At 51.3% G+C, this 27,514-nt stretch overlaps 3 protein-coding genes across 3 annotated transcripts in view; 1 reads left to right on the top strand and 2 right to left on the bottom strand.

Moving 5' to 3' along the window:
- The window catches only part of MYO1D (myosin ID), a 339,856-nt gene extending 336,338 nt beyond the window's left edge, over positions 1-3,518 (top strand). The window contains exon 22 of the mRNA XM_074940974.1: positions 511-3,518. Within this exon, the coding sequence (XP_074797075.1) occupies positions 511-667 (157 nt within the window). The 3' untranslated portion in view covers positions 668-3,518. The remainder of the gene's footprint in view (positions 1-510) is intronic.
- A 1,009-nt stretch (positions 3,519-4,527) lies between these two features.
- CDK5R1 (cyclin dependent kinase 5 regulatory subunit 1) lies at positions 4,528-8,408 on the bottom strand. Its single transcript, XM_074940631.1, has one exon. It carries the CDS (start codon positions 8,406-8,408, stop codon positions 7,503-7,505), a length of 906 nt encoding a protein of 301 aa, XP_074796732.1. The 3' UTR covers positions 4,528-7,502.
- A 15,094-nt stretch (positions 8,409-23,502) lies between these two features.
- PSMD11 (proteasome 26S subunit, non-ATPase 11) overlaps positions 23,503-27,514 on the bottom strand; it is a 29,304-nt gene continuing 25,292 nt past the window's right edge. The window contains exons 12-14 of the mRNA XM_074940647.1: positions 26,931-26,982; positions 25,003-25,145; positions 23,503-24,869 (exon numbers count right to left, since the gene is read on the bottom strand). Coding sequence (XP_074796748.1) covers positions 25,003-25,145; positions 26,931-26,982 — 195 coding nt within the window. The 3' untranslated portion in view covers positions 23,503-24,869. The remainder of the gene's footprint in view (positions 24,870-25,002; positions 25,146-26,930; positions 26,983-27,514) is intronic.

Here is a 27,514-nt window from a genome sequence, read left to right as displayed (position 1 = left end):
CCTGAACAGGCATGACATGGTGGGAGAACCCTGTGATGTTCCTGGCAGGGTTTTTTCCTGAGAGCTCTTCCTTTTTTCTATATACAAATATCTGGAGTGTTCCATGCAAACAGGTGAGATTTGAGTGAGAGTTAAATTAGAAGTAAAATGGGATAGGTATAGGGGGACTTGCTGCACCCCCAAGGGAGCCGTTCTCAGATTAGAACGGTGTAGATCAGCTCTGTGCTCCGATTAATGGGTCAGGCCACTGTCTGCTCTGATAGAATCGAGCGAAAAGGAAGTGACTAGCTGTTGTTTTCCATGGCTGTTCTGATTAGGGGCCTCAAAGCTGCTGCTGAGGTGACCTGCACAGGTCTGCATTGGACATGGTGACAGAGGAGCTAACAAGTCAAGGAAGCTTGTTGCTAATCATGTAACTACACGATAGTCCCGGCAAAGGCTCTTCAGCAGGTAATCTAGTCAGTTTCTGGTTCCATCTCTTAATGCGCTTGTTTTCTTTTTGCCCAACAGTGAGAAACGCCATCTGCAAGTCAGTGTTACCAATCCAGTCCAGTGCAGCATGCATGGCAGGAAATGCACAGTCTCTGTGGAAACCAGGATCAACCAGACACAGCCAGATTTCACCAAGAATCGTTCAGGTTTCGTCCTCTGTGTGCCAGGAAATTAGCATCCCCTCCACTAGAGCAGAGAGCCTTGAAAGGAGCATGGGAAAGGAGACAGACCCGGGCTTCGGTTGCCCTCCCTGTGCCTTGAACTTTCCAAGCGAATTAATTTAGAAATGCTTAGCTGTGACTTGCAGTCATGCACCTAAACAGATCTCTAAAGCTAGAGGTTTATCCAGCCCAAATACAAGAGAAAGTTTCTCTGCCACATCTACTAGAGTTTAAAATAGCCAATCGGATGTGCCCAGCTTAGCAGGCCTGGACTCAGGAAACTGCTTCTGAGCTATTCAGCCGAGAGCATTTACTTATGGGCACTGCTAGACCTGGCTTCCTCCCTTCCCCCTCACTCTTCTAACCCTCTCCCATATCCCCTCTGCGTGTATCTCCATGTCTCAATTTTACAATATTGTGCAGCCTCTGTTGGAGGGACCAAAGATTGGGGCTCGGAAAAGGAGTCCAGCAGTAACATGACTTGAATTGGAAAGGCCAAATCTCCCTTAAGAAGGGAACCATATTTGCAAAGGGCTGGATTCCCTTGAGGGAAGGCACAGATCCCACACTCCTCCCAGCCCCTCTCCGTCAGAGCTCATGTGACCGTTGCGGGTACCTATAAATGCATCTCTAAAATAAGCCTGCTGCTTTTCCTGTAAGAAGTCTATTGGCCTGTGAGGAGGGAGGGGGCATGGGGAAGCTATGCTAGCATCAAGGAGGTGGAATGAAAGGTGCGGAGGGCTTTAAGCTGCCTTTGCTGTATAGAGCATAGCTGTTGTCTTTCCTAAGTGGTAACTGCTTCCTAAACCCTCCGGATTCCCACCCTGCATTCTCCTTGCATGACCCATGTGGTTTCTCAGCCCCAGCAACATGGTGCAGTGCAGCTGAGCGCTCTGCCCGGTTGGGTTAAGGTTAAGGTTAAGGTTGGGTTTCCTTCCCAGAGTCTGCGCAGCAGCCCTGGAAACATTGGAGCGGTGAGTCTGAGGAGACTCAGCCCACAGCTCCCCAGTCTTGCACTGTGTGTACACTAACTCTGGGCAATTCCGTCCAAGCATAGAGGGAAATCCACAAACCCTGTTCTTAAATGGAGAGACTTCCTCTTCCGCAGCTGAATAGAAACCCTCCTTAGCCATGCATTGGACACCTTCAGCACAAGCCACTGGAGCCCCCTCTGTTCCTCTCTCTGGCCTTTCTGTTAGCATCATACTTAGCAGCTGGTGCGTAGCCTGCATGTGTCTGGCCACCGTACCCTTGTGTTCCGTGCTCCAGGTTGGTAATAGGGCACTGGGTTCAATAAAGTGCAGTCTTTACCGTCTCTCCATTGTCCCCTCCAGAATTACTAACCAGCTTTTTATTTAATGTCAGTGGATGGTATGTCAGGCTTCTACCGTGGTACTTTAATGGGGGAGACAGGGACATTATGGGGCTATTGCAAGGATAGCTCTTCAATTCTGGCACTGCTGGTCAGGTCAGGATTCCAGTCTTCCATGCTGTACAAGGCCTGCCTGGGGGAACTGTCCCAATGAGCCCATCTTAGGGACCTCCAGTCCCTGGCCTCATTGTAGCAGTTGTTTAGCTCTCAGATCTATATGTTTTAGCAGCCCAAAAAAAGCAGGGGGGAGGGGCCTGAAGAGGCACTTCCCCTATTCAAGGGCATGGTAGCAATCCAGCTCCATAGTGAATACAAAGCCACCCTATGGACAGAGAGGAGGGTATGTGGGTCACAACAGTGTCTCTGCCCAGCCACTGCTAGGGAGACTCTGAGGTTAATTGGTATCTGGAATAGAGGAGAGAAGCTACAGAGCTGTGTTTAATTAGGACAAGCTTAATTTCCCGTTTTGTGTTTGCCAGAGTCCGTGTGGCATAGCCCCTTCCTATGGCTGCTCCGTCCCTTCCCCTGATGTACATCGCACAATTGCAGTGCGTGGCCTCTAGCCAGGACCCACCGAGAGCAGCCCAGTGTCATTAAGGAGCAGGAGTCTCCAAAGCCACCCTGTCACCTGCTCACTCTCATTGTTTGCTGTACTGGATGGCAAGGAAAGATCCTGCAGCCTGGGACTCTCATGGCCTTTTCGGATTCCCCCCGATCCTTCGGGAAGACACAGTTATGGCTGTTGGCCAATGCAGGTTAACTGTTGGCGGCTGCTTTACCAGGGCCTAAAACGCTGAGACCAATAAGGAGCGTGGAAGCGACTACCCAGCCAAGCAATTGCTCCTACACGTGGTGGGTGGGTGTGCATACACACGCACAGATAGGTTATCAATAAGGGGCCTTTACCTCTCATGCTGCTTATTCCCTGGCTTTCGCAGCTCCTCAGCAGGAGAATGCCAGTTCTCAAGCTGTCTTGTAATTTGTGCTAGGAAGGAAGATTTGATTTGTCTCTAATCCCTATAAAGCAGAAGAAGAAAAGGGGAGCCCGCCCCCCAGCCGCTGTGCCTTTCCATTTGCACTTTTTGCTTTTTTATGTAATTGCCCAAGTGCCTCCCCAGTATCACTAGTGTAGTAGCCACGTTAGTGGGAAGAGTTTTAATTAGCACTTTCGTACAGTATCCCTCCGACGAAATGGTTGTATAGAATCATGATGGATGTTTTTAGGAAATCTCAAACAGTGCAAGGTGGGGATATTGTATGTGATGAAGTATGTGTCTTTATTAAATGAAATACATTATTTGTGCCTGGTCTGGTTTATATATATAACCCTGTTTTTCCCATAAATTAATTATTTCTAAATTGTATTCTGATTTTAAGCCTGGGGCAATAATGCAATGACCCTTTTTTAAGTAGTTGATACTGTAAGATATTAAAGGGAAAAGCCCTGCTATTATGAAATTGGGGGTTTTTGTTTACATAATTCAAAGTAATAAATAAAAACACTATTAGTTGCACCCTGATATTTCTGGTCTCCCTTTCTTATAGTGGAGATAAAAGTCACACTGGAGATAAGCATTTGTTCTTCTGAAGGGTTTTCCCTGAAAAGTTTATTGAAGAAGAGTGATGTTTCACATACTGCCGTCAGAGCTCCCTGTGTTTCCTGCACAGTTGGGTGGGACCTTTGGTTAAGTTAAAATGCTGAACACTGCTCCGGGGGGTGCCCTGGAGTCCTTAGTATAGGGCTTGATGATACGGAAGCTGTTTTGTTAAACAGGCCTCGGTGGAGCTAGGGACTGAAATGAGGTTTTAATTTCCCGTCTTGCTCATTTCTTTACCACTTTCTCAACATCTGCTGCTCATTGGGGTTTATCTGAATTTAGGTGACAAATGAGGGGAATAACCCAGCCAGAGCACCCCTCGACAAACTGCCACTGTCTGAGACCATCACGCAAAACAGGAAACGGGAGGATTTCTATCAGTGACTTGCCCTAATTAAACTGAATCTGAGAGGCCAAACAAATTCAGCCTCTTGCTTTCTCATACTGTGCGACTACCGAGACCAGAGACCCAAAGTGCATTTGCAGGAGGACAGCCGGATGAGCGCGACAGCCTTGCCGTATGATTCAGGACATTCCTCAGCCTCTGACCCGTACAGTCCTTATCCTTGTTTACTCCCCCTATGCACGTGTACAGGGAGGCAGGCATCCTTGCCCGGCTTCTGATGGGCTGCGTCAGGAAGGCCATGTCTCTCCTCTGCCTGTCTGGCTAATTTCCTTCAAAAGAGAGCGCTCTCTAGTCTCCTCACTTCACAGGAGATTGTGCGACAACCACCAGCAAAGCCATGAACCCAGTGACTTTAACGTGATTAAGATTCTAGCACGGCAAATGTGTTAAGCCCTCTTTCGTTAAGGCAAATCCAATTATTTTCCAATAGCATGAATTGTTTGTGAAAGGTGTCTTACACACATGGGCTGCTGCACAAAAGACTCTGCTACAAAAGGCTTCCATGTAATGGATGGTCAGTGCATTTTATTTAATCAGCACAGTACAAAAATAAATAAAAATAAGGGAAGGGGGCTAAATTACAGGCACACTGAGCTTTATGACAGTCTGTCAGATTATAAACCACACGTACTTACAAACACACTGCGCACATACATACAGAATGAGACAAATATAAATTAATAAGTAACTATACCCACCAGTTTGGTCAACAAAGATCTACAGAAGAGATTGCACTAAAAAAACCAACATACAGATACATGTATCATTAGCAGTTTCAAATGTACACCTATGAAGAATTTCAAGTGAAAAAATGGCACGTTGTTTCCTTGTTTTCATTTGCAATTTTAACAACTGTTGGAACAGAACTAACCGAAGAACTGTGCACAGTAAGAAGAACCTATCAATCCCCAGCTCCGATGAGAAAATCAACTCAAATACTGAACTAGTTTTGTGTTGTGGGGGGTTTTTTTGTTTGTTTTTGTGCATGAGTGTAATTTTTACAGCCATCAGTTGTAAGATTGTTTTTGTTTGCTGAAGACACACAATGCTTCTGTTTGCATGCACAATATCACTGTCAAAGCAATGATGAAAGAATAAAGAAGGATTTTTTGTAAGTTTAGTATTTTTTTGTTCTAAAAGTTTTCTTTATAGCAGCATGTAAATGTATTTCATTGCTTGCACACTCAAGTATATCAGTTGATCCTTAACACAATACTTATGATCAGTGCACAATGGGAACAATACATTTCACATTGATGTCATGATACAGTAGCATTTATTTCCCTTAATCCAGAACCACTCACAAAACTTGAATCTCGTTTCAAAATAAATAGATGGGGGGAGGGAGGAGAGAGAAGAAAACGCCTCTCCCAGACACAAAGCTGGAATCCAGTCAGTTATTCAATGCCTCGAGACGTATAGGATCTGACCTGTTCAGTCCACCTTAGGAACAAGGTGACATCACATTGCCACATTTTACACCATCCATTTAGAACAGCAACTCTGCAATGGAGGGAGCTGAGACAAATATGTACAAAGACCAAGAGGAGAATTTATTTTTCCCCCTGCTTTTGCTAATAGATCTTCCTTTCCCCTCCCACCCATCACTGATCAAGTGGCTGCAGGTTTCCTTTCTTTCCAGCTCTGTCTGAAGAAGTGTTAGCTTGTGGTCGGTGTTTCTTAATGGCTCAGATTTCGGCCTAGCTTTAGAGGCGATGCAAGCTCTCCCTTCATTTGCAAGTCCAGCAGCCTTCACTATTGCAAGACCAGCTCCTCTCAAATCCAGACCTTTAATTTCACAGCTTTGTTCCTCTGCATTTCAAAATGTGCTTGATGCTAATTTGAGAAGCAAACACAATCTGTTCTAACCCAGTTAAATACAAAGCCCACCCTCTTCTCCCCCCCCCCGCCCCTCGCCAGAATGCCAGCATCCTTAAACCTACTGTTGGATTTGAAGAAGCAGATAGAGATTTCTAACTAGTCTGTGTCTGCAGCCATATGACATGCAATGAAACCCTAGTCTTGGTTTTCCTCAACATCTGGCACTGTAGGAAGCTCTAAAGTCAGAGGATAATATTACCTGTGAGCGTCAACCCAAAAGTGAATTCACTTTTCAGTAGCATTAACGTGCGTGTTAGCATCTAGAACCAGGGACCTTGGTCTTTTAAATGACATCATCAAACTCAATCAGTAGGATGCTAAGCCAAGGAAAGATGCATTAATATTTCTAGTGTAGGCTGTAAGGCCCAGTCCCCTCTGCCCACTTGGTAATGAGCTTTTTCTTTCTGAAATTATTTTAACAACCTCTTTTCCCCCTACGTTTCAATAAACACACTGTACCCGCACGCTGACACCAGAGGTTGGCCATGACGGCAGCTGCAGTGGGCAGAATGCTAAATAGGCCCCATTCCACACAGCGTAATCCGGTAGACTAGGGAAAGCAACTGATAGTGCCATTAAACCCTACAGTAAGACACATCAGTACAGACCACTACTGCTGCAGTTCAGAAAACATGAACAGAGTAATGTCCACCCCTCGTGACAGGACCAGGGTGGGCTGCAGATAGTCATGTTACTGACTAGCACAGAATTATTTGCCGTCGCAAACCAAAACAATAGCCAAGTAGCCACAGTGTGGTCTCACACCAATCCCAACCTGGCCACCTCACCTCTTGGGTGCCTTGACTGGTGAGACAGCATTCCAAACTCGCCTTAGACCACAGGCTGCAGCATTGATCACGAATGATACTTCTCTGCCTGTGAGGAACTGTTTTGCCTGCTCAAAGTTGGGCTTTCCCAAATCTGGGAATTTTGAGAATTAAACATGTGAGCCACCAATGCAGAGTCAAAGGTGTGTGCGATTCCACCTCTCCCCCACTCGCCTTCCCAGCTAACTACATGTTACATGCAATAAGTCCCTTTTGGAGTTTGATACTGATTGTTTTTAAGGTTAATTTTCTTAAGTTTTGTGCAGCTCTGAACCCCCGCCAGCTTTAAAGCATTGGATCCCTTTGTGAAATGCCAGATGCTCAAGACTCCACTGAATTACCCCATTCCCACACCACCAGGCCCTTCAAGAAAGTAAAGGCCAGCATTTCCTTCAAGTCATTTCTTGAAGCCGCCTGCTCACAAGGGTGAAGACTTCTGCGTGGATAATCCCTCCGGCAGATACTGTCTGGGCAAAAGGACAGCCAAGCCCCCACTGAGCACTGGGTGCGACGGCCCAGGAAGTGGAGGGAGCAATGGATCTCCAGGCAGTTACAGAAACCGAACAGACACTGGCTACAACAACAGCTTCAAACCCACCCCCGTGGCTGCAGCACTGCTGGAGGCCAAGCCAGGCGGCTAGTGTTCCAAGGTCAGTGCTGCCCGCTGGGGGCTCCGCTGCCCTTTCCAAGGTCCACCCAACCTCCACCTGCGTCTGACAAATCAAAGCACCAGAAAGGTGCCCCAGTCCCAGCGGCGGGGGGTGCTCACCGGTCCAGCCCGATGAGGAGCCGACTCTTCTCCTCCTGGCTGCACTCGTTCTTCAGGTCAGCAAACACCTGGGTGAAGTAGTGCGGGTCCGCGTTGATCTGCAGCATCTTGGGGCTCATGAGGTTGATGATGGAGAGGCAGCGGTCCCAAAAGGCCTCCTTGCAGCTCTCCACCAGGAAGGGCTTGAGCGGGTAGGAGATCTCGTTGCCCATGTAGGAGTAGGAGAGGTACAGGCAGGTCAGCAAGCTGGCCTGCAGGTCGTGGTCGGTGGCCACCTCGGCGGCGATGACGTCCCTGCACAGCATGTAGAGGAAGACCACGTTGGCCGGGGTGATGAAGCCCTGGTCCTGCCAGCCCTGCAGGAGCAGCGCCCGGTCCACGCTGCGCAGCCACAGCACGGGGTCCGTGGGCGACAGGTGCTTCAGGCGGTAGCAGCGGCGGCAGAGGAAGTCGCCCAGGCAGCGCAGCAGCTCGCCGGTGGAGGCCTGGACGATGACCCGCCGCGGGGTGCCGGCGGCGCCGGGGTTGGGCGGCGCCTTGCGCCCGGCGGGCGCTGCGCTCTTGGCCGCGGAGAGCGGCGGGGCCGCGGGCGGCGCCGCGGGCGGCGCGAAGCCGGCGAGGTTGGCGCAGGACAGCGACTTCTTCAGGTTCTCGCTGTTGAGGTGGGCGACGCTGCTCGGGCAGCCGCCGGGCTGCACCTTCTGGGAGTGCTTCTTCTTCTTGGCCGAGACGGCGGCGATGCGCTTCCAGGGCAGCGCGGCCAGGATCGGGTGGCGCCGCAGGCCGCGCTCCTTGGCGCTCCGGCCGCCGGGCGCCGCGCTGTAGGGCCCCAGCCCGGCCGCGCTGTCCTCGCACAGCGGCGCCTTGCGGTAGCTCGGGGACAGCGACAGCACCGTGCCCATGGCGCCGCCGGGCGCCCGCCGCCTCCGGCCCTGCAGCGGGGACACAACGCCGGGTGGGTCCGGGGCGCCGCAGCCTCCCCGCCCGCTCCGCCGCGCCCCCCCCGGCGCCCCCCGGCCGTCATCCCCAGCGCCCCCCCCAGGACCCCCCCAGCCGTCATCCCCAGCGCCCCCCCGGCGCCCCCCCGGCCGTCATCCCCAGGGCCCCCCCAGAACCCCCCCGGCCGTCATCCCCAGCGCCCCCCAGGACCCCCCCAGGACCCCCCCAGCCGTCATCCCCAGGGCCCCCCCAGAACCCCCCAGCCGTCATCCCCAGCGCCCCTCCGGCCGTCATCCCCGCCCCGACCCCCCAGCTCTCACCCCCACCAGCTCCCCCCGAGCACTCACCCCCGCCCCCGCAGGGCTTCCCCCAGCCGTCATCCCCAGCGCCCCCCCCGGGCCCTCGCCCCCGACCCCCCCCCACGCCGCCCCCCCGCCTACCGGGGGCCGGTGCCCGGGGCGCTGCGCTCAGCTCCGCCCCGCGCGACCCGGCAGCGGCGGCGGCTCCGCTTCTGTCCAAGGTTCTGCAGCGCGAGGCCCGCCCCGGGGCCGGCTCCGGCTCCGGCTCCGGCTCCCGCCCCGCGCCCCGGCCGAGCGGGCCCCGGCGGGCGGCGCAGGGCCCCGGGGCCGGGGGCGCCCGCAGAGGGGCCCCGCCGGACCCGCCGCAGCTCAGGCCCCCGCGCCGGCCCGGCCCCGCCCGCGGCAGCAGCGGCCGCTGGGCTCCGTCTCCGCGGGACGCTCCGGCGGCGGCGGCTGCGCTCGGTGTCGCGCCGGCCGAGGCTGCGAGCCGGAGCCAGCCCCACGCGGCGCCTGGCCCCGCCCCGGCCCCGCCCGCCGCCCGCCCCCCGCCCGCGGGCCGAGCCGGGCGCGGAGCCCGGCCGGGGGGGGTCGGCCCCTGCCCCGAGGAGCCGCCGAGCAGCGCCCGTGGGCGGCAGGGAGCGGGCGGGGGAGGGTGCGGGCCGGCCCGGCGGGGGCAGCTGTAGGAGGAGGCCGGTCAGGGCCCGGCAGGGCGAGGTGACCAGCTGCGGGCCGGGGGGTGCTGGGTTCAGCCCCTGGCTTTGCTCCTGTACACTGGGGGGCCGGTTTCTGGAGCTGGGGGGGGGGGGAGCTAGCTGCTGGCGGGCCTGCTGGGGGTTCGTGTCCCCAAGGGCCGCAGGGCGCCCGCCAGGCCCTGGGCAGCCAGGGGGCCCTTGGGCGAAAGCCCCGGCCCAGCTCGCCCCCTCTAGCCCCCCCCCAGGGCGGGACACTGGAAACGGCCCCGGAACAGGCTCTGAGCCTGCACCATGGGGGCTGGCGGGGGGGGGGGGGGGCTCATTGCTGGGGTGGCTCCACGTCACCTGCACCCAACGGGCAGGGGGCTCCTGCATCCCTGGCGCAGCGGGTGCTCAGCAAAGGGACAGTCACCACCTCAGCCTGATCCTCACATGCACCTGTTCTCACCCGGGGGGAGCTGAGCGGCTGCTTTCCACCCCTGTGAGCGGGAGCCCCTGCAGCCTTCACGACACTTGCAAATGAATTCAGAGTAAGGTAAAGTCTGGAACCGTTCTGGAATCAGTCCAGGCGGGGCCAAGCCCTGCGGCCATGCAGCGGCTGCCCTCATTAGTCACCTCCAACAGCTCAGCCGCTCACCTGCTACCCAACCCACCCTTCTCATCCCCCGCCACCGCCAAGGCAAGGTTTTCCAAGAGGAGCAGGTACCAAAGAGTTTGGCTACAAGTGGAGCGATTCCAGAGCAACTCTGCTAAAGCCACACGTGTGGACACTATTCCGGAATGGCCAGTGGGCCTTAAATTCACATCTGCTCTTCATGGAATTACCCATGTAGTCAGGCCACAGATAATCAGAGGAGGCCAGGTTTTTTTTTTTTTTTAACAGCGATCGCCAGTGACTGTTACTGGATCTGGTGGGCCTCTCCCTGAAGCACCAGAGCTGCATGGTTTTTAAAGGAACCTGGAATCTCTTTCCATAACTATTCACAGCCCTCTCCATCCTGCCCCCCAAACTCCTGTCCCAACCACCTCACCCTTGCTCTCTCTCCACCTTGTTTTACTTCTACAACTTTCCGCCCAGTTAATGTGCGTTGATGGAATGACCTCATCAGTTTTAATTAACACAGCCCATGGTCACAGGCCCCTGCCCTGCCCTGCCCTCTTACTGAGGGAGAGGATACTAGCCCGTGATCCGTTTTCTTCCTTTCGGTAAGGACACACTGAATAGACTTTATGCACGAGAACTGCAAACTGAACCGAACTGCAGCGGGACTGGGGACTAGCTAACAGCAGGAGCCCCCCGTTCGCTAATGTTAACGTGCCCAGCCCTAATCCCTCACCCACCTTGTCTTGCTCCCATCACAGGAGGGACACGGCTACAGCTACACCCATAAGGCTGTCAGACAAGGAAACTTGTTTATTATGAAAACAAAGCCCCAATCTGAACTGGATTAAACACTTGTGTGACTTGCAAAATCCCGAGGCCTGGCGTGCCTCAGGCAGCTGACTCATACAATGTTGTCAGTGATAACTGGTTCTGGGAAGCAGCAGTAGGGACAGCCCAGCAGTGGGGGAAGTGAGGGGATCGCTATTCGCCATCCTAGAAAACACCAGCGGGCAAAGTTTTAAAACAACCACCCCCCTCCCATTTCTAAGGCATCACTCTCCTTGTAGGTGTGCAATACCAAAATGAAACTACAGCCCAAGGAGTGACTCAGAGCGAATGTGCTGCCCTGAGTTCATTCCCAGTTAGTCCAGATCAAAATGGCCTCCAGCGACAACACAAAAACTGTTTTTTCTAACTGCACCTTCCCCAAGAAAAGCCAGAATGTTACAATCACGTCTTCGCCCTGCAGCCATTGCAGAATCTTCATTACTTGGGTTGATCCAGTCAAACGTTAGCCAAAGCTCATGGACGAATCCCAGAGGAGTTGAACTCCTTCGGCTCTGTAGGGTGACCAGGAGCACGAGAGATGAAGACCATCTCTACACTGGCCACGGTTTGCCCGTAGTACGCCTGCCACTCTGCCCAGGGGAGCTGTATATTATACTGGCAAAAACGTGCTTTTGGTGCATAGTTTATACTGGCTCCCCCCGTTAAATAAGCTAGCCCAGCAGAAGGACTTTTATGGCAGCATAACCACAGCTAGCCAGGGTGGGTGCCGGGATAGCCATGTCATTTAAACAAAACAAATACCCAACCCCCCAGTCTGACATAACAACACTGGCAGAAGTGTCTAGTGCCACCCTGGCCCAACGCCACATCGGCTGATGAATCAGCCAACCACAATTTGAGGACTTCAATAGCTCAGACACAGGTGAGATGTTTATTGCAGGAGTGGGTGGGTGAGATTCTGGGGCCTGCATTGTGCAGGAGGTCAGACTAGACGATCATAATGGTCCCTTCTGACCTTAATATCTCTGAGTCTATGAAACAAGCCCAGCCCCACTGGCATCAAGAGGAGCTGCTCAGCGGGTCTTCCCGATTTTCAAATCAGGGCCTTTACAGTAGGAGAAGTAGGCGCTCGAGCTCGGCCTGAGTGGTCACTAGTGTAGACAGGCCACTGGAGTTTTCCCAACTGTGTCATGTCAATGGCCTGTGCTGAATGGAGGAAATTCTAATGGTTGAAATGCCTCCCCCACTGCTACCCAAGCAGAGCCCGACAGCCCCTCGTTTTCCTAGGGCCGCAGGCAAGCGGCGCTGCTGCCTGAACTGCTGCTGTACATTACAGCCTCTTCCCTGACCAGCCCAGCCGCCAGTAGCAGGAACATGAGACGTGACCTAGAAAGGATACACGCCTGGCCTTGGTCGCGCTCCCTGGGCGGTTTCCTGCAGCCCTGTGCCACGTGACCACAGATAACATATTACACATCTGACAAGGCTGGGTCACGTGCCCAGCAGAAAACAAGACGACGACCACGAGTAAAGGCCAGAGCAAACCCAAGGCATTTAACGGGATGAGGGAAGTTCCTGCAAATGTCGTTCAACCACAGGCCCAGAGCGTTACACAAGAGTTGCACAAACAACCCTTGAGACACAAGGTTTCCTGCCTGCGCTATCTGGTGGTCGGGGCTCTCCTGAGACAAAGGCAGAGGTCAACACAGGACCACTGTGCTTTGCTTTGAGCCCAGACTTGTGGAGGGGGGGGTAGTTTGGGATGAGACAACAGCCAATCCTTAGCCCCACCCCAGCTAAAGCAAAACACATGGCACGCGAACAGCAGCTTCCTCCAGCCCCTGCTGAGGCCAAACTGCCTGGAGCCACCGTTTCCTCCTGCTACCCAGCAAGCCCCCCCTGAGGGCAGGGTTTGATTCCTTGCAGACATTACTGGTTCTGGGTTCATTGCAGATGAGCAGGGCTACCCATCACTGCCCTACGGTGCTACCAAGGTGGGGCTAGGGCTACACTAGACCCTTGCGGCAGTAACATAAGTTGGGGCGGGATTTCTGGGTGACAGTTCTATAGGGGGCACAAGGCCTAGGCTAGATGTAGTTAGACGGACAGAAATGGCCTTTTGCTGGCATTGCTCATGTCACTCAGGGAGCTGCTAGGGCTTGGGCTGGTAGCGCCTGTACCAGTTGCCCAAGAGAAGTAAGCGATACTGGACAAAGGACTTTTCTGCCAGTGGAACTAGAGGTAGACGAGCAGGGTTTCCAGTGCAGCTGTGTGTCAATGGGCCTGCGTGTTCCTTAGTCCAGACAGGCATTTCTAGCCACCAGCGCACACGCAAGTAAAGCATCCGCGAGGGAGCCAGCCCTGCGGCACACGGCGCTTGGGTTAGGCGCTGGGCACTGAACAGACATTGTGCTGCTCGTGTAATGTTTTAGGCCCCGAAAGACAACCTACTACTGCAGCGTTCTTACTAGAGCACGTGCCAGGCCCAGGCTGCAGCAAAGGGCTGAACCAGGCCCCCAGCAACAGCCTTCAGGGGCTCTTGGCACTAATGCCCTGGAAGCCGGCGTGCCTGACACGAACAGGGTTTCAGAAGGTGAGATTTAAACCGCTCAGGGCAGGCACCGCCCCCGTGCATCACACCAGCACTTCCGGAAAGCTCATGCTGTGACCGTCTGTGTCTGGTTCTTGCAGCTTGGACTCTGCAGTAGGTCAGTTTTATCTCCCGCTTTTCAGGCCTTAGGAGACACACTTGCCAGAGACCTAGCAGGCTTTACAAGAGGTCTGTTTTAGGCTTAAAGCACTTGATAGCCCCACTTGAAAAAGGGAGAGAAGTTTTAAACACTCAAGGGGAGGCTCAAACCCTTTACACAGCAGGGGGGTAGGATAATCAATGGGAGTCAGGGTCTGGCTCCCTGCCTAGAACATCTTTGCCGTTTGTCAGCCGGTGAATGGAAGGAGCGCCTTGCGGAGCAGCGTGGTGCTTATCCCCTCACTGCACTCAATGGCCAGGCTCAGTCCCTCCCAGAAGCAGGGAATGCCAAGTTCAAGCAACAGCACCGACAAGCTGATTCTGTCCAGCCTGTGCCAGAGTCTGGAGACATTTTGTTCCACGCCTAGTGTGCATTGAATTGTAGTGACATCGAGAGGCCAGTTACAGCACTGCAGCTTATGTAATCATTTCAATTTAGACTAAAGCATCAGGTTACTCTGTGTTCTGCAGGAACAGCCTGATGGTGCGTTACCAGCCAGACCACGCTTTTTTAATATTTCCTTTGCACCATTCGAACTCTTTGTATCTTGTTCAGCTTGGGCAGCATCATGCTTGTTTTTATGCACTAACAAATGATGCTGGCGTCAGGTTGAAGATACTGCGGGGGAAGGTTTAAATCCTTCCTCCTATCTTAATTAGGAATTGCCATACCAGCTGGGTCCCAGGGCTCCATTTAGCCCCGTTTCCTTGTCTCCACTGATAGCCAGCAGCAGCTGCTTCAGAGGAGGGTGCAAGAAACACTATAATGGACTAACATGTCCACAGGCGAAAGTTCCTCCCTGACCCTGTAAGATAGTGATTGACTGAGGCCCTGAAGGAGGAGGGTTTAGAACCCTCGTATATGCATGTAGGGTTGCCTCTTCTGCCCTATACCCTTCCAGGAGCATGGGGGATGGCTAAACTTACAAGCCTCTGAAACCAAGAAACAGAGTTGATCTAACATCTCCTGCTCCACCTTAACTCTGCCCCCTTTGAGCCATGCACCAACCCCTCCCTGTCAGAGACATGGCCTGTCTCCTTCATACACATGTAGAAGAAGGGTCACAAGAATAGCGTGGGGGGAACACACTGACCTTGTGATGCCTAGGAGAGAAGTGTAGCTTGGCTTTAGTAAATGTTAGGCAGATCATGTCACCTCTGCAGCCACCCTCAAAGACTCATCAGATGTGGGGCACGTGTCTGTGTGCAGGTGGCACTGGAGAAATTCCTGGACACAGCTTGCCCCCAACTCCGCCCTCCTGGCTCCTGGACAGGCTGGCAGGCCATGGGGACGAGGGACGCTGGTAGCACCTGGGGACCTAGTGCAGGAAGGGGCACTTGCCAGGGTTGCAGGGGTGTGACCTGCCCCATCCATCTCACTGGGGGCTGTCCCCTACTTTCAGCACTGTGTGCCTGGGGAGGGGGATGCACCCCAGGAGAGGTCCGGACCATGCACTGGGGTGCCTAGTGCTGCCTGGCAGTGCAGTGAGCCTCTCCCAGCTCAGAACCACTTCATCCTGGCTGGGACTCCCACCTCAGCCTCTCAGTTGCAACATAGCAGCAAGTCCCTCCTGGAGCCGCCCAGTTCTCCCCAGCCTCCAATACCAGGCTCCATCTCCCAGGCACTGGTCTGCCTACCAAACTGGGCACAGGTAGGCTGCGTAGAGGGCCCACTTGAAGGAATTGCGTACACCACTCACTTCCAAAAGGCGAGCCAGCATGGGCAGACATCAAGGGAAAGGATAAACTCTCGGCCTTATTGTACAGCAAGTAGCTCCCTGCGTCAGACATTGTGAAAAAATGTTTCCTTTGCCAGTTTATCCAGGCTGCTTTTCAACTGACAAACGTCCTGTTCTCAGGTGATGAGGAAGAAAAAAACGGTTACTCACTTCTTTCAGAGTAGCAGCTGTGTTAGTCTGTATTCGCACTCACTTCTTATAACTGTTGTTTTTCGAGGTATGTTGTTCACGTCCATTCCAATCAGGTATGTGCGTGCACACGGGCATGGTGGCTGGAAGATTTTTCCCTTAGCAGCATCCCTCGGGAGTTGCACCCTCATGGCGCTCAATATAGAGCCCTGCCGACCCACCACCCCCTCAGTTCCTTCTTGCCGGCTACTCTGACAGAGGGGTAGAAGGTTAGGCATTGGAATGGACATGAACACCACATCTCAAAGAACAGTTACGAGAAACAAGTAACTGTTTTTTCTTCGAGTGCTTGCTCATGTCCATTCCAATCAGGGGATGACCAAGCCAAGTTCAGGAGGTGGGATTGGAGCCGTCCACTGATTGGAGAACGGCTCTTCCAAAGGACGCATAGTCTCTGGCCTGTTGGGTAATCACATCATGTGCAGCGAAAAGTGTGTATGGAGGACCACATCACCACGTTGCAGATTTCCTGGGTGAGAACCAGAGCCAGGAATGCTGTAGATGAAGCCTGTGCCCTGGCAGAGTGTGGAGTGTGGCAGAGTGTGGAGTGATCGGAGGTGTGGGAACACCTGCCAGGTCATAGCACTCACAGACACTATCCATGATGAGATGCATTGGGATGAAACCGGCTGACCTTTCATCCTGTCTGCCCCTGCTATGAACAACTGGACCAACTTTCTGAACGGTTTCATTCTCTCGATGTAAAAGGCCAGCACCCTGCGGACATCCAGAGTGGAGTCTCTGCTCCCTGCCGCTGGAATGAGGTTTAGGATAGAAAACCAGGAGGAAGATGTCCTGGTTGATGTGAAACTGTGAGACAACCTTCGGGAGGAAAGCAGGGTGAGATCTGAGCTGAACCTTGTCCTTATAGAACACAGTGTAGGGAGGGTCTGATGTCAAGGCCCTAAGCTCAGACGCCCTCCTGGCCGAGGTTATTGCTACCAGGAACGTGACCTTGTAAGAGAGGTAGAGCAGGGAGCAGGTTGCTAGAGGCTCAAAAAGGGGGCCCCCCCCATGAGCCTAGAGAGGACCAAGTTGAGGTCCCACGCAGGGACCGGCTGACGGACGTGAGGGTATAGCCTGATGAGGCCCTTTAGGAATCAGCTGACACGGGGTTAGTAAATACCAAACGGCCCTGCATGCCCAGGTGGAAGGCCGAGATGGCAGCTAAGCGCACCCGTATAGAAGACAACAAGAGACCCCGCACTGTAGATGGAGGAGGTAGTCCGGAACGTGCAGCACTGAAGCCAGCATCGGTGGCGAATGGCACTGCACCGACCAGATTGAAAATCTCTTCCGCTTGGCAAGGTACGTGGCTCTCCCACTGCCCAGGAGAACCTGTCTGTCTAACTGGGTCTGAACAGGAAAGCTCCAACGGATTTAACCATGGAGCGTCCATGGTGCACCGTAAGATGGAGTGACTAGAGGTTTGGATGTTGGAGACGTTCGTGATCTTCTGTGAGAAGGTCCGGGGAAAGCGGCAAGGTAATGGGGGCTCCCACGGACATGTCTAGGAGGGATGTGTACCAGTGCTGATGGGGCCAGGCCGGTGCTATCAGTATGACCCGAGTTCAATCTCTGCAGAACTTGAACAGCACCTTGTGAACAAGCGGTATCGGTGGAAAGGCGTCTAGGAGAGAACTTCCCCAACGGAGGCGGCCCGCATTCGCGCTGGAGCCCGGGCTGTGATTCTGGAAGGAACAGAACGGCAGGCACTTCCTGTTGCATCACGTGGCAAAGAGGTCTATCAGGGGAAACCCCCCACTTCTGGATGATTGAAAATGCAACTTCCGTGAGAAGGGACCACTTGTGGCTGTGGAAGGATCTGCTGAGGTGGTCCGCCGCCAACTCGTTCTGAACCCCGGGGAGGTATGAGCCTCCAGGTGAATTGAATGTTCTACACAGAAGTCCCACGCCATGAGGGCTTCTTGGCACAGGGGAGAGGAGCGTGCACCCCTGTTTGTTGATTTAGAACATTGCTGTCATATTGTCCGTCATGACTGATAGACATTCCGTCCTTATCTAACCGGGCAATGCGTGACATGCTAGGCGCACCGCTCTCCACACTCTGACATTGATGTGGAGGCATAGATCTCCTTGCGACCAGAGGCCTTGAGTTCCGCGGTCTCCCAGCTGAGCTCCCCAGCCCAAGTCTGATGCGTCCATCACCACTGACAGAGATGGCTGTGGGGCAGCAAAGGGGACCTGCTGAGCGTTGATCCACCACCAGAGGGAGTCGAGGACCGGGCAAGGCAGGGTCCCGATCCTGTCCAAGCTGTCCCAGGCTGGGCGATACTGATGCAAGCCACGACTGGAGCGGTCGAAGCCTGAGTCTGGTGTGTAGGTAGAGGCAGCCATGTGCCTGAGAAGTTTCAGGCAGTTTCTCGCTGTAGTGGTGGGGAACTGCATGACACCCCGATTATGTTGAGGGCCCGAAACCATGCCTGTGGCAGGTATGCCCTGGCTTCGGTCGAGTCCAGTACTGCCCCTATGAACTCTATCATCTGGACAGGAGATTTTGCTTCGTTTAGGAGTAGACCCAGGCTCTTGAAGGTGGCTCTGATAAATGTGACCTGAAATTCCACTTGGGTCCTGGAGCGGCCTTTGATCAGCTAGTCACTGAGGCACGGGAACACCTGTACCTGCTATCTCCGCACGAGCGTAGCCACGACTGCTGTGCACTTGGTGAATACTCGAGGTGCTGCTGACAGGGCGAACAGGAGGACAGAAAATTGGTAGTGGGTACCGTTGACCACACACTTGAGGTACTTCCTGTGGGACTGAGTCATTGCGATGTGAAAGTACGCACCCTTCAAGTCGAAGGCAGCATACCAGTCTGCTGAATCTAGTGAGGGGACGATGGAGAACAAGGAGTCCATGCAGAACTTGAGTTTCTTTACAAACTTGTTGGGGTCTCACAGGTCCAGGATAGACCTGAGGCCGCCTTTGGCTTTCGGTATTAGGAAATACCAGGAATAGAATCCCTTGCCCCTGTGCTCCAGAGGAAACTCCTCCACTGCCCCTAGCAATAGGAGCAACTGCACCTCCCGGATGAGTAGATGCTTGTGAGAAGAGTCCCTGAAGAGGGACGGGGAAGGGCACAGAATTGGATGGAGTATCCTCTCTCCACTGTGCGGAGCACCTAGCGGTCCGAAGTGATACGGGACCATGCGTGGTAGAAAGGGGACAGTGGGAGGAAAAGGTAAGGCTGGTTAGATCCAGTCTGTGATCTGGTGCACCGTCCTCGACCGCACCTTCAAAAGGCCGGTTTAGGGCCAGAGGACGCCTTGGGCTGGCCAGAGCCCTGGCCTGAGGATGGGTGTTGCCTCCTCCTGCCACTCCTATCCCTCCTCCGAGAACCGTCCTGTCAGTTCTGCTGCCTCCATGAGGATCACCTTAAGCCGCGGTTCCCTTTCTTTAAGAGGTCTAGGGCAGAACTCGCAGCAGATCTTACAACAATCCTTTTGATGACCCTCCTCTAGGCACCGTAAACACGAGTGTGGATCGCTCTTTGGCATGTGTTTTGCACAGGCCACAGTTTTTAAACCCCGGGGACTGCGGCATACCATGGCTCTGGGGAGGCTGGATGTGGGGGGGAACAACTCTAAGAACTCTAATATTAAGATGACACTAATGACTACAGAACGCGCTTGCTAAGCAAGGGCTACGGGAAGTTCCAGCCAACCGTCACTGGCGGTAAGAAGGAACTGAGGGGGTGGCGGGTCAGCAGGGCTCTATATAGAGCACTATGAAGGCACGACTCCGGGGGCGCCCAGGCTGACCCGACGCATGTGGCTAAGGGAAAAATCTTCTGGCCATCGTGCACATGCACGCACCTGATTGGAATGGACATGAAACAAGCACTCGAAGAATAGGAGTGCCTTCTTTATTCTCTATTAATTAAAACACAAACACTGCACTGTGCGTCAGTAAAAGGCCCCTTCCCTAAATTCCACCTCTCGCCTCCAACACCCCGGGCACAGGAATGGCGCTGGAAGGGGGGAGCCCAGGTTGTGGTGTATGGCACCGACACTAAGGTTGAAGTGCACATCTAGGGATGGGGAGTAAAGGGAACATACTGTTGGCAGTATTAACTTTTCATTTCCTCAATTTTTAGGAGTTGTGTTAGGTATGAGAGAGAGCAACAGGACCTGACATAGCTCCGTGTTTGTATGTTCATTTGCTGGGGAACTGTGGTTGTTGCGTTTTTAAATTGACTAAAATACTAAGTAACGATTTACACCCAGACCAAGATCCCACAGAACGCAGCTGGCTTGGAAGAAGATGAACAAAGCTGGTGTCAAAAATTGTTCTCTAAACATGAACTTCTTTCTGAACAAGTTCGCAACAGGATTTTTTGGAAGGAGAGAGTTTTTCCCCACACATGAAAAATGTTTTTTCAAAAACACCTGCCTTTCAGCTGATTCGAGCATTCTTAAGCCATTCAATGGCTGGATGAGAGCACAGAAAATTAGATAAATGAAAAAAGGATTCTTCGGTGTAGCAAAATTATGTAATCCAGGCAAGCACTGCACTTGTGCTGGCCAGTCCCTTTACTTTCTATAGTGTGTAGTTTAGCCAAAGAAGCTAGGGGAAAAATGAAAGCTAAGTTGTGAGGTTAATTTTTATTTATTGGAACTGAGAAGCCAACAGGCTTCTTGAAACTCTTCAGAAAATTCAAGAGTTCGCCAGATTCTGCCCCAGGTATTGGTGCACATGCAGTGAGGGTTTTACACACTCACAGCAGAGCAACTCCCCCTGTGTGTGTGCAAAACAGTACGGCGCTTTAACGACGCCATCCCACTGGCTCTACCAGAATTTCTGTCTCTTAAAGAGACTCTTGACTTTTTCAGCCTCTTCACACAGATGTGTTTCTGTTCCTCTAATCACTTGTCAACTCTGGACCCCTTTTATTTTTTATCCTTTAGATAATGGCATCGAGAATACACTTATAAAGTTTGCAGATGATATCAAGCTGGGAGGGGTTGCAAGTGCTTTGGAGGACAGGATTAAAATTCAAAAGGATCTGGACAAACTGGAGAAATGGTCTGAAGTCAATAGGATGAAATTCAATAAGGACAAATGCAAAGTACTCCATTTAGGAAGGAACAATCAATTGCAGTTGTTAATACTGCCAACAGTATGCATACAAAATGGGAAATGACTGTCTAGCAAAAAGTACTGCGGAAATGGATCTGGGGGTCACAGAGGACCACAAGCTAAATGAGAGTCAACAGTGTAACTCTGTTGCAAAAAAAAAGCGAACATCATTCTGGGATGTATTAGCAGGAGCGTTGTAAGCAAGACACGAGAAGTAACTCTTCCGCTCTACTCCGCACTAATTAGGTCTCAACTGCAGTATTGTGTCCAGTTCTGGGCGCCACATTTCAGGAAAGATGTGGACAAACTGGAGAAAGTCTGGACAAGAGCAACAAAACTGATTCAAGGTCTAGAAAACATGAGCTATAAGGGAAGATTGAAAAAATTGGGTTTGTTTAGTCTGGAGAAGAGAAGACAGAGGGGACATGGTAACAGTTTTCAAGTACATATAAGGTTGTTACAAGGAGGAGGGAGAAAAATTGTTCTTAACCTCTGAGGGTAGGACAAGAAGCAATGGGCTTTAATTGCTTCAAGGGAGGTTTAGGTTCGACATTAGAAAAAACCACCCTGACGGGGAGGAAGTTAAGCACTGTAATAAATTGCCTAGGGAGGTTGTGGAATCTCCATCATTGGAGGTTTTTAAGAGCAGGTTAGACAAACACCTGTCAGGGATGGTCTAGCTCAGGGGTTCTCAAACTGGGGGTTGGGGGGTCAGGAGGTTATTACATGGGGATCATGAGCTGTCAACCTCCACCCCAAACCCTGCTTAGCCTCCAGCAGTTATAATTGTGTTAAATACATTAAAAAGTGTTTTTAATTTATAGGGGGGGTTGCACTATGAAATGGGTCACCAGTACAAAAGTTTGAGAACCACTGGTCTAGCTAATACTTAGTCCTGCCAGGCACTCAGAGGATGGGACTAGATGACCTCTCAATGTCTCTTCCAGTCCTATGAGTCGATGGGATGACTAGAATTGAATACTGTAACCCAGGTGAGGGCAGACCATGGATTTTATAACACCTCAGTGTTTCCTATTCCATTCTTTACACATCTGAATGTTGTTTTTGATTGCTGCTGCACACTGAGCAGAGGTGCTGACAGAACAAGGAGTAATGGTCTCAAGTTGCAGTGGGGGAGGTTTAGGTTGGATATTAGGAAAAACTTTTTCACTAGGAGGGTGGTGAAGCACTGGAATGGGTTACCTAGGGAGGTGGTGGAATCTCCTTCCTTAGAGGTTTTTACGGTCAGGCTTGACAAAGCCCTGGCTGGGATGATTTAGTTGGGGTTAGTCCTGCTTTGAGCAGGGGGGTGGACAAGATGACCTCCTGAGGTCCCTTCCAACCCTATATTCTATGATCCTCTCACAAATGAATTTCTATTGGTAGGTTTGAGTTTTCCAAAGACACCCCAGTTTGTGGGTTATCTGCTTAAGAGTGTCCTGCGGCAAATCAAAACTACAATATTCCCAGGGGAAAAGCTTCATGCAACTGGCAGTGCAGTAGATGGCAGGTCACTGGGCTTTTTGGGAAATGCTTTAAGAGAACGTTACAATCTACAAACTCCTTTGGAGAGCCTGGAAATACAGATTCAAGGTTTCACTCAAAAAAAACCACTGAAACCTTGCAGATGAGGTGCAGTTACGCTAATGTTGTAGAGCAGACCTGTGTGTGTGTAAAGTAAGAGTTCAGGCTGGTGGGATGACCTTCCACATGGAGAACTATATTCTGGAAAGCAGGGACTCTAAAAATCTCATGGTGGGGAACCAACTAGGGCTGCCAGTTTTGATGGGACGTGTTCCTGGAGGTTTCATCACATCTTAATCTTTAATTAAAGATTCATCTTTAATACCTGGAGACTCCAGGAAAACCCGGGAGGGTTGGCAAGCCTTAAAACTACCTGAACAAAGCTCTTAGTCTGATGCACGGCGAAGTGAGCGAATGTGATCCCTGGATGTATAAAAGCAAGGGAATGCTAGGTAGTATTAACTATGGGGCACTGATTAGCCCATCACTTGAATGCTGTATCTAGTTCTGGATGCACCAACATCTATTTTAAAGCATGAATATTGGAAAGGGTTCAGAAAAGCGCCACGAGAGCGATCTGAAGTCCAGAAAGCTTGCCTCAGTGACAGACTTGGGAACCTCAAGCTATTTAGCGTATGCAAAAAAAGATGAGATATTTGATCACACTCTAGAAATACATACATGAGAAGTTATGGCAGTGGAATACTCTTTAATCAAGCAGAGAAAGGCCTAACAGGAGCCAACGATGGGAAGCTGAAATTCAGCCAAAACAAAAGCAGCAGATTTTTAACAATTAGGGTAATTAAACAACTTACCTATGGATATGGTGGATCCAATCAATCAGCAGAAGTCTTTAAATCAAGACTGGATGTCACCTCCTAAAAGAGATGCTCTAGCTCAACCAGATGTGATGGGCCTGATGCAAGTATTTGACCTGTAAATCCATGCTGTGTTATGCAGATCACATGAGATCATAATAAAGATCTTTTCTGAGCTCTAAAAAAGCCTGTGAACTGCATAACTATGCTTTCCAAAGTTTGGCTCCATTTCTCTAAAGCTGCAAGGTGTTGGAACATTTTCCAGGAAGGTTAAAAGGTCATGGTCAAACAATTCCAGGTAAACGAAGTTATTTTGCTTTGCAGACCTGTGTGATGCTTTTTAAAACATGCTCTCTAAAGCTTTAGTGTTCAGAAATAAATAATATCCCATCACCTAATGTAGTGCACTTTGGATGGATATGCAGCTTGCTTTGTAAGCTGTACTCCCCTTGGCCAAAAGAACCACCACCAAATATGCATGTTCTCTGCCTCAACAGCTGAAGACAGGAGACAGGTTTTGAAAAAAAAAAATTACTTTATTGGAACTCATCTGAACATCAGATATACCTGGTGTTGGTTAGCATGAACCGTTTGTACATTTGATATTGATGGTGCCAAAAACCCAAACAGTGACCGACTGGATGAGATGGAGAGTTTAAAAAAATACCAGAAAAAGTTAATGTGGATAGAAAGCAGGAAAAAAGAAAAAAAAAAAATCTGCCAGTCTAAGATTTAGTGTGAAGGCAAAATCTCTTGATAAAACAGAATCCTTTTATAAAATATAAATTTAGTAAGAAAACATGGAGAAGGAGAGAGAAAGGGAGACAGAGGGGAAGGAAAATAAAGATCAGCACGACAGAGATGCAGAAGCTTACACTGCCCAAATTGCATTAAAACCTTGCTAGTAATCTCACCATAAAATGAAACATGCTGGAATACACAGTGCTCCACCTCCTATGTATATCACTTTGAAACAGTAACTAGCGAGTGCTACACAAGCTCATTCCAGAGGGGCCGATTTGTCTTACATCAGATGTTTAAGGAAATATACCAAACAGCAGAGGTGAATAACAATCGGATCAGTGCCTATGCTAGCAGACTGCCTTCCCACTTGGTCGTTTGGCTCTCACAGGGAGGTGAACACTTAGAGCTAACACCTGCTCACTTGTTCTTCCCAACAATGCGGGGTGCGGGGGGTTTAAAACGTTTAGAGTCTAGTCTATTTCAAAACACCAGCATGCAATACAGGCCTCCCGGGGAGCCCTGTGCTGTTCCCTTTGCTAGAAACTGGCCTCACAATCTAGCCAGTTGCCGCCGTTACTTCTATCCTTTGAGCTGATCTAGCACAGTGGCAATTCTGAAGTGGGTTCCCTATGTGTGGGCTTCTGGGAGTCAATATGGAGTTGCTTTGGGGGGGGGGGGGTATTAAAGGGGTTAGTTAAGATTTAAAAATAAACCAGCAGTCTGTACATAAGGGTTTTTTGGTTCAGTACAAATGGAATAAAATGTGGCTTCTTATACACTATCAGTAAGTCTCCGATTTCAGAGTAGAGGGAAGAAATGGAACTGTTTCCTCGGCAGCTGGGTAGCTACTGAGGATAAAACCTTGCCCCTGCTTTACTCTCTCTGCCATCCCTCAGGAAGTGGAAAGCACATGTTTAGGTAGTGTAAGCCTTTTTCCTTTTATTTAGAATCCCTCTTTTTTTAAACAATATTTCCCCCCCCGATACAAAGTTTGGCCAGTAAACGTTACATGGAAACTGGAACACGCATTGTATGGAATACAAGATGCACCGGATGAGGACGTTTAAAAACTTTCCGAGCGAAAAGTAGAACAAAGAAAAAAGTCTCCGAGCATTTTCCCAAAGGTTTCACTCTCCTGTCACACACACTCTCCAAATGACAGCTACCAAAGTCAACTCTGCAAGAGACAAGAGCCGCTGTCAATCAAGGGGAAGGAAGTGAGAAGCATAGGCACATGCTGTACCTAGGCTTGGGAGCCAAAAGAAATGGATCCAAGCAGTCGTGTGCTTCAGTTCCTCAAACCCACTCACCTATGTTAGCTTCTTGGCTTTGTTGTAGAGCGAATCCACTACTTTACTCATATTCTGAATAGTCTCAAGGGCAGCTTCGTACGTTTTGTCTACTGGCGGTTCATCGAAGATAATCAGGACTCCCTCCCCTTGGTCAAGGATCCCTACAAACACAAAGCTCTGGTTACCCAGCAGTGCATGTGTGAGCTAGACAGACTTCCGAGGGCCTTCTTCTGTCAGATCCAGCCATCAAGTTCCAGGTCGGACCTTGTGCCTTTGCTGTGCTGGCCATGTGGAATTCATTTCCATTAGCATTTATCCAGCTATCTCCCTACATTAAACATCTGGCCCTTGCCCCTCCAGCCGGGGTCTGTGACCACTGCTCCCCTAGCATCTCTCTCACCCCTAGAGCCACATATTAGAGAAGGGGGGTTTTAGGGTTTGGGGCGTGTTTCTACAACACAAAACAAGTGCTTTGGTGGAAACATTTTATTTATAAAAATGGTTTCCCGCGTTTTAGCTAGGCACATGCTTGAGAGAACAGTAAGTCTATCACAGCGTGTATGGAGGAAAGGTGTCAGGACTTCCTCTGACCCAGGCTTACCAGTACAACCCCGGCACCTGGCTAACATGCTCTTTGCAACCAACACTGCAGGGGATGTGGAACAGGGGCGCCAGAAGGCAGCACTTTGGAAACCTGCTTTGTGCGAGAGCAGCCTTCAAAAAGGGGGGTGGGGGGAATCTTACTCAGGGGGATCTTCAACCCATCTCCAATCATCTGTATAGTGGGTGGGATTCTCTGATGGCGAGTCCAGCAGCTGGGAGATTTACCTTTCATTTTCTTGATCCCATTACCAATAAAAGGTATTTTCTATCCCTTTTGTATTGGGTCTCTGCAATGCTTTAATCATTCTCTAATCAACATGGTTGTCCCACTGACCTCTCTCATGTTCATTCTGCCCAGCTAAGCTAGGAGGACTGGATTTCTGTGCTGGGCACTCAGGAAAGGAGAGCACAGCTGCTTACCAGAGGGCTCCACGTGCTGCCCTCCCCCAAAGCTCCCATTGGCTGCAATTCCCCATTCCCGGCCAATGGAAGCTGCAGGGGGTGGTGCCTGCAGGAGACAACAGCGCATGGAACCCTCTGCTCCCCCTCCCCCAGGAGCCACAGGGACTTCTGGAGCCCACACCCCAAACCTCTCCTGCACCCTGACACCCTAGCCTGAGCCCCCAACTCCCTGCCCTGAGCCCCATCCCACACTCTGCACCCCTCCTGCAGCCCAACCTCCTGCCCTGAGCCCCCTGCCATACCCCTCCTGCAGCCCAACCTCCTGCCCTGAGCCCCTTCCTGCACCCCTGCCCCTTGTCCTGAGCCCCTTCCTGCACACCACACCCCCTCCCACACCCCAACCTCCTGCCCCAGCCCTACATTCTTGGCCCTGCATGCAATTTCCCCACCCAGATGTGGCCCTCAGGCCAAAAAGTTTGCCCACCCCTGTACTAGACACTAGTCCTCCAGCATGAGGTGGATGGAAGCATGACCCTCAGCTCTTTGCTAGGAGCTGGCAAAGAAGTTCTGGTTTCAAGTGGAAGCCGTTACTGAGCATGCAGGGCACCAGTGGAAGCTCCCATTGGTCAGTTGGTGTCACAAGGTAAGTCAGAGGAAGGTGGGGTCAGAGAGAGGCTGAACAGCCATAGCTCCCAAAATAGCAAATGCTCAGGTCCTCCAGGGTACAGCCCATAATCCTTTCAGTATTTTCCCCATGTACCTCTATTTGCTTTCTAGGCCTGTCAGCATCATCTGGAGTTAGAGTGACAACACTCTAGGGCATATGCTTAAGACTTGGAGAGACAGCAGTTAAGAGGAGAACGTGCACAAGCTTCTTTCACTTGTTCATCTGAAAATGGAGAGAAAGGTGGGGAAAGATCCAACAGGGTACAGAGACTCACCATGAAATTTCTTGTCCAGGATCATCTGTGACAGTTTCCTTTCCACATCAGCCTGAAATTGAAATAATCTCTTGAAGCAAACTGCAGAGCAGTGGATTTTACCGCCCTCAACCCACAGACCTGACAGGATATAAAGATAGCTGCTTCCAAGCAACATTTCAGCACTTGTAATTGAATATCTTTGCAAGCCAGATCTCACATACAGACTAGCTTACAATTACAGTCAGTTTTAGGCAAAGCAGGATGTCAGAGCAGCCATGACCAGGAACCAGCTTTTAACGATCAGAGTTCTCAAGTGACCTGTTGTCTTTTCACGTCATGAAATACAGTACAATCTTCATTTCATACATACTGGAATCAGCAGGGGATTTGGAGCATTCCTGCTTGACTCAGCAAGCATCTAGGTAGCTAAGCTTCACCATGCCTCAGTCTTTGATGACCTGCTACAGCTACCAAGTGACCCACTGGGAGTCAGGCCTTTGTTCTCCACTCTCTGCTATGTTGGTAAAACTCACAATTAAGGAATGTTTGTGCTCCCAGTGTGTGCTAGCGCCCAAGGGCTGACTTAGAGAGCGCACCATTTG

The sequence above is a fragment of the Natator depressus genome, chromosome 27, assembly GCF_965152275.1.
Source record: "Natator depressus isolate rNatDep1 chromosome 27, rNatDep2.hap1, whole genome shotgun sequence".
Lineage (NCBI taxonomy): Eukaryota > Metazoa > Chordata > Testudines > Cheloniidae > Natator > Natator depressus.
This window is presented reverse-complemented; position numbering and strand designations above follow the sequence as displayed.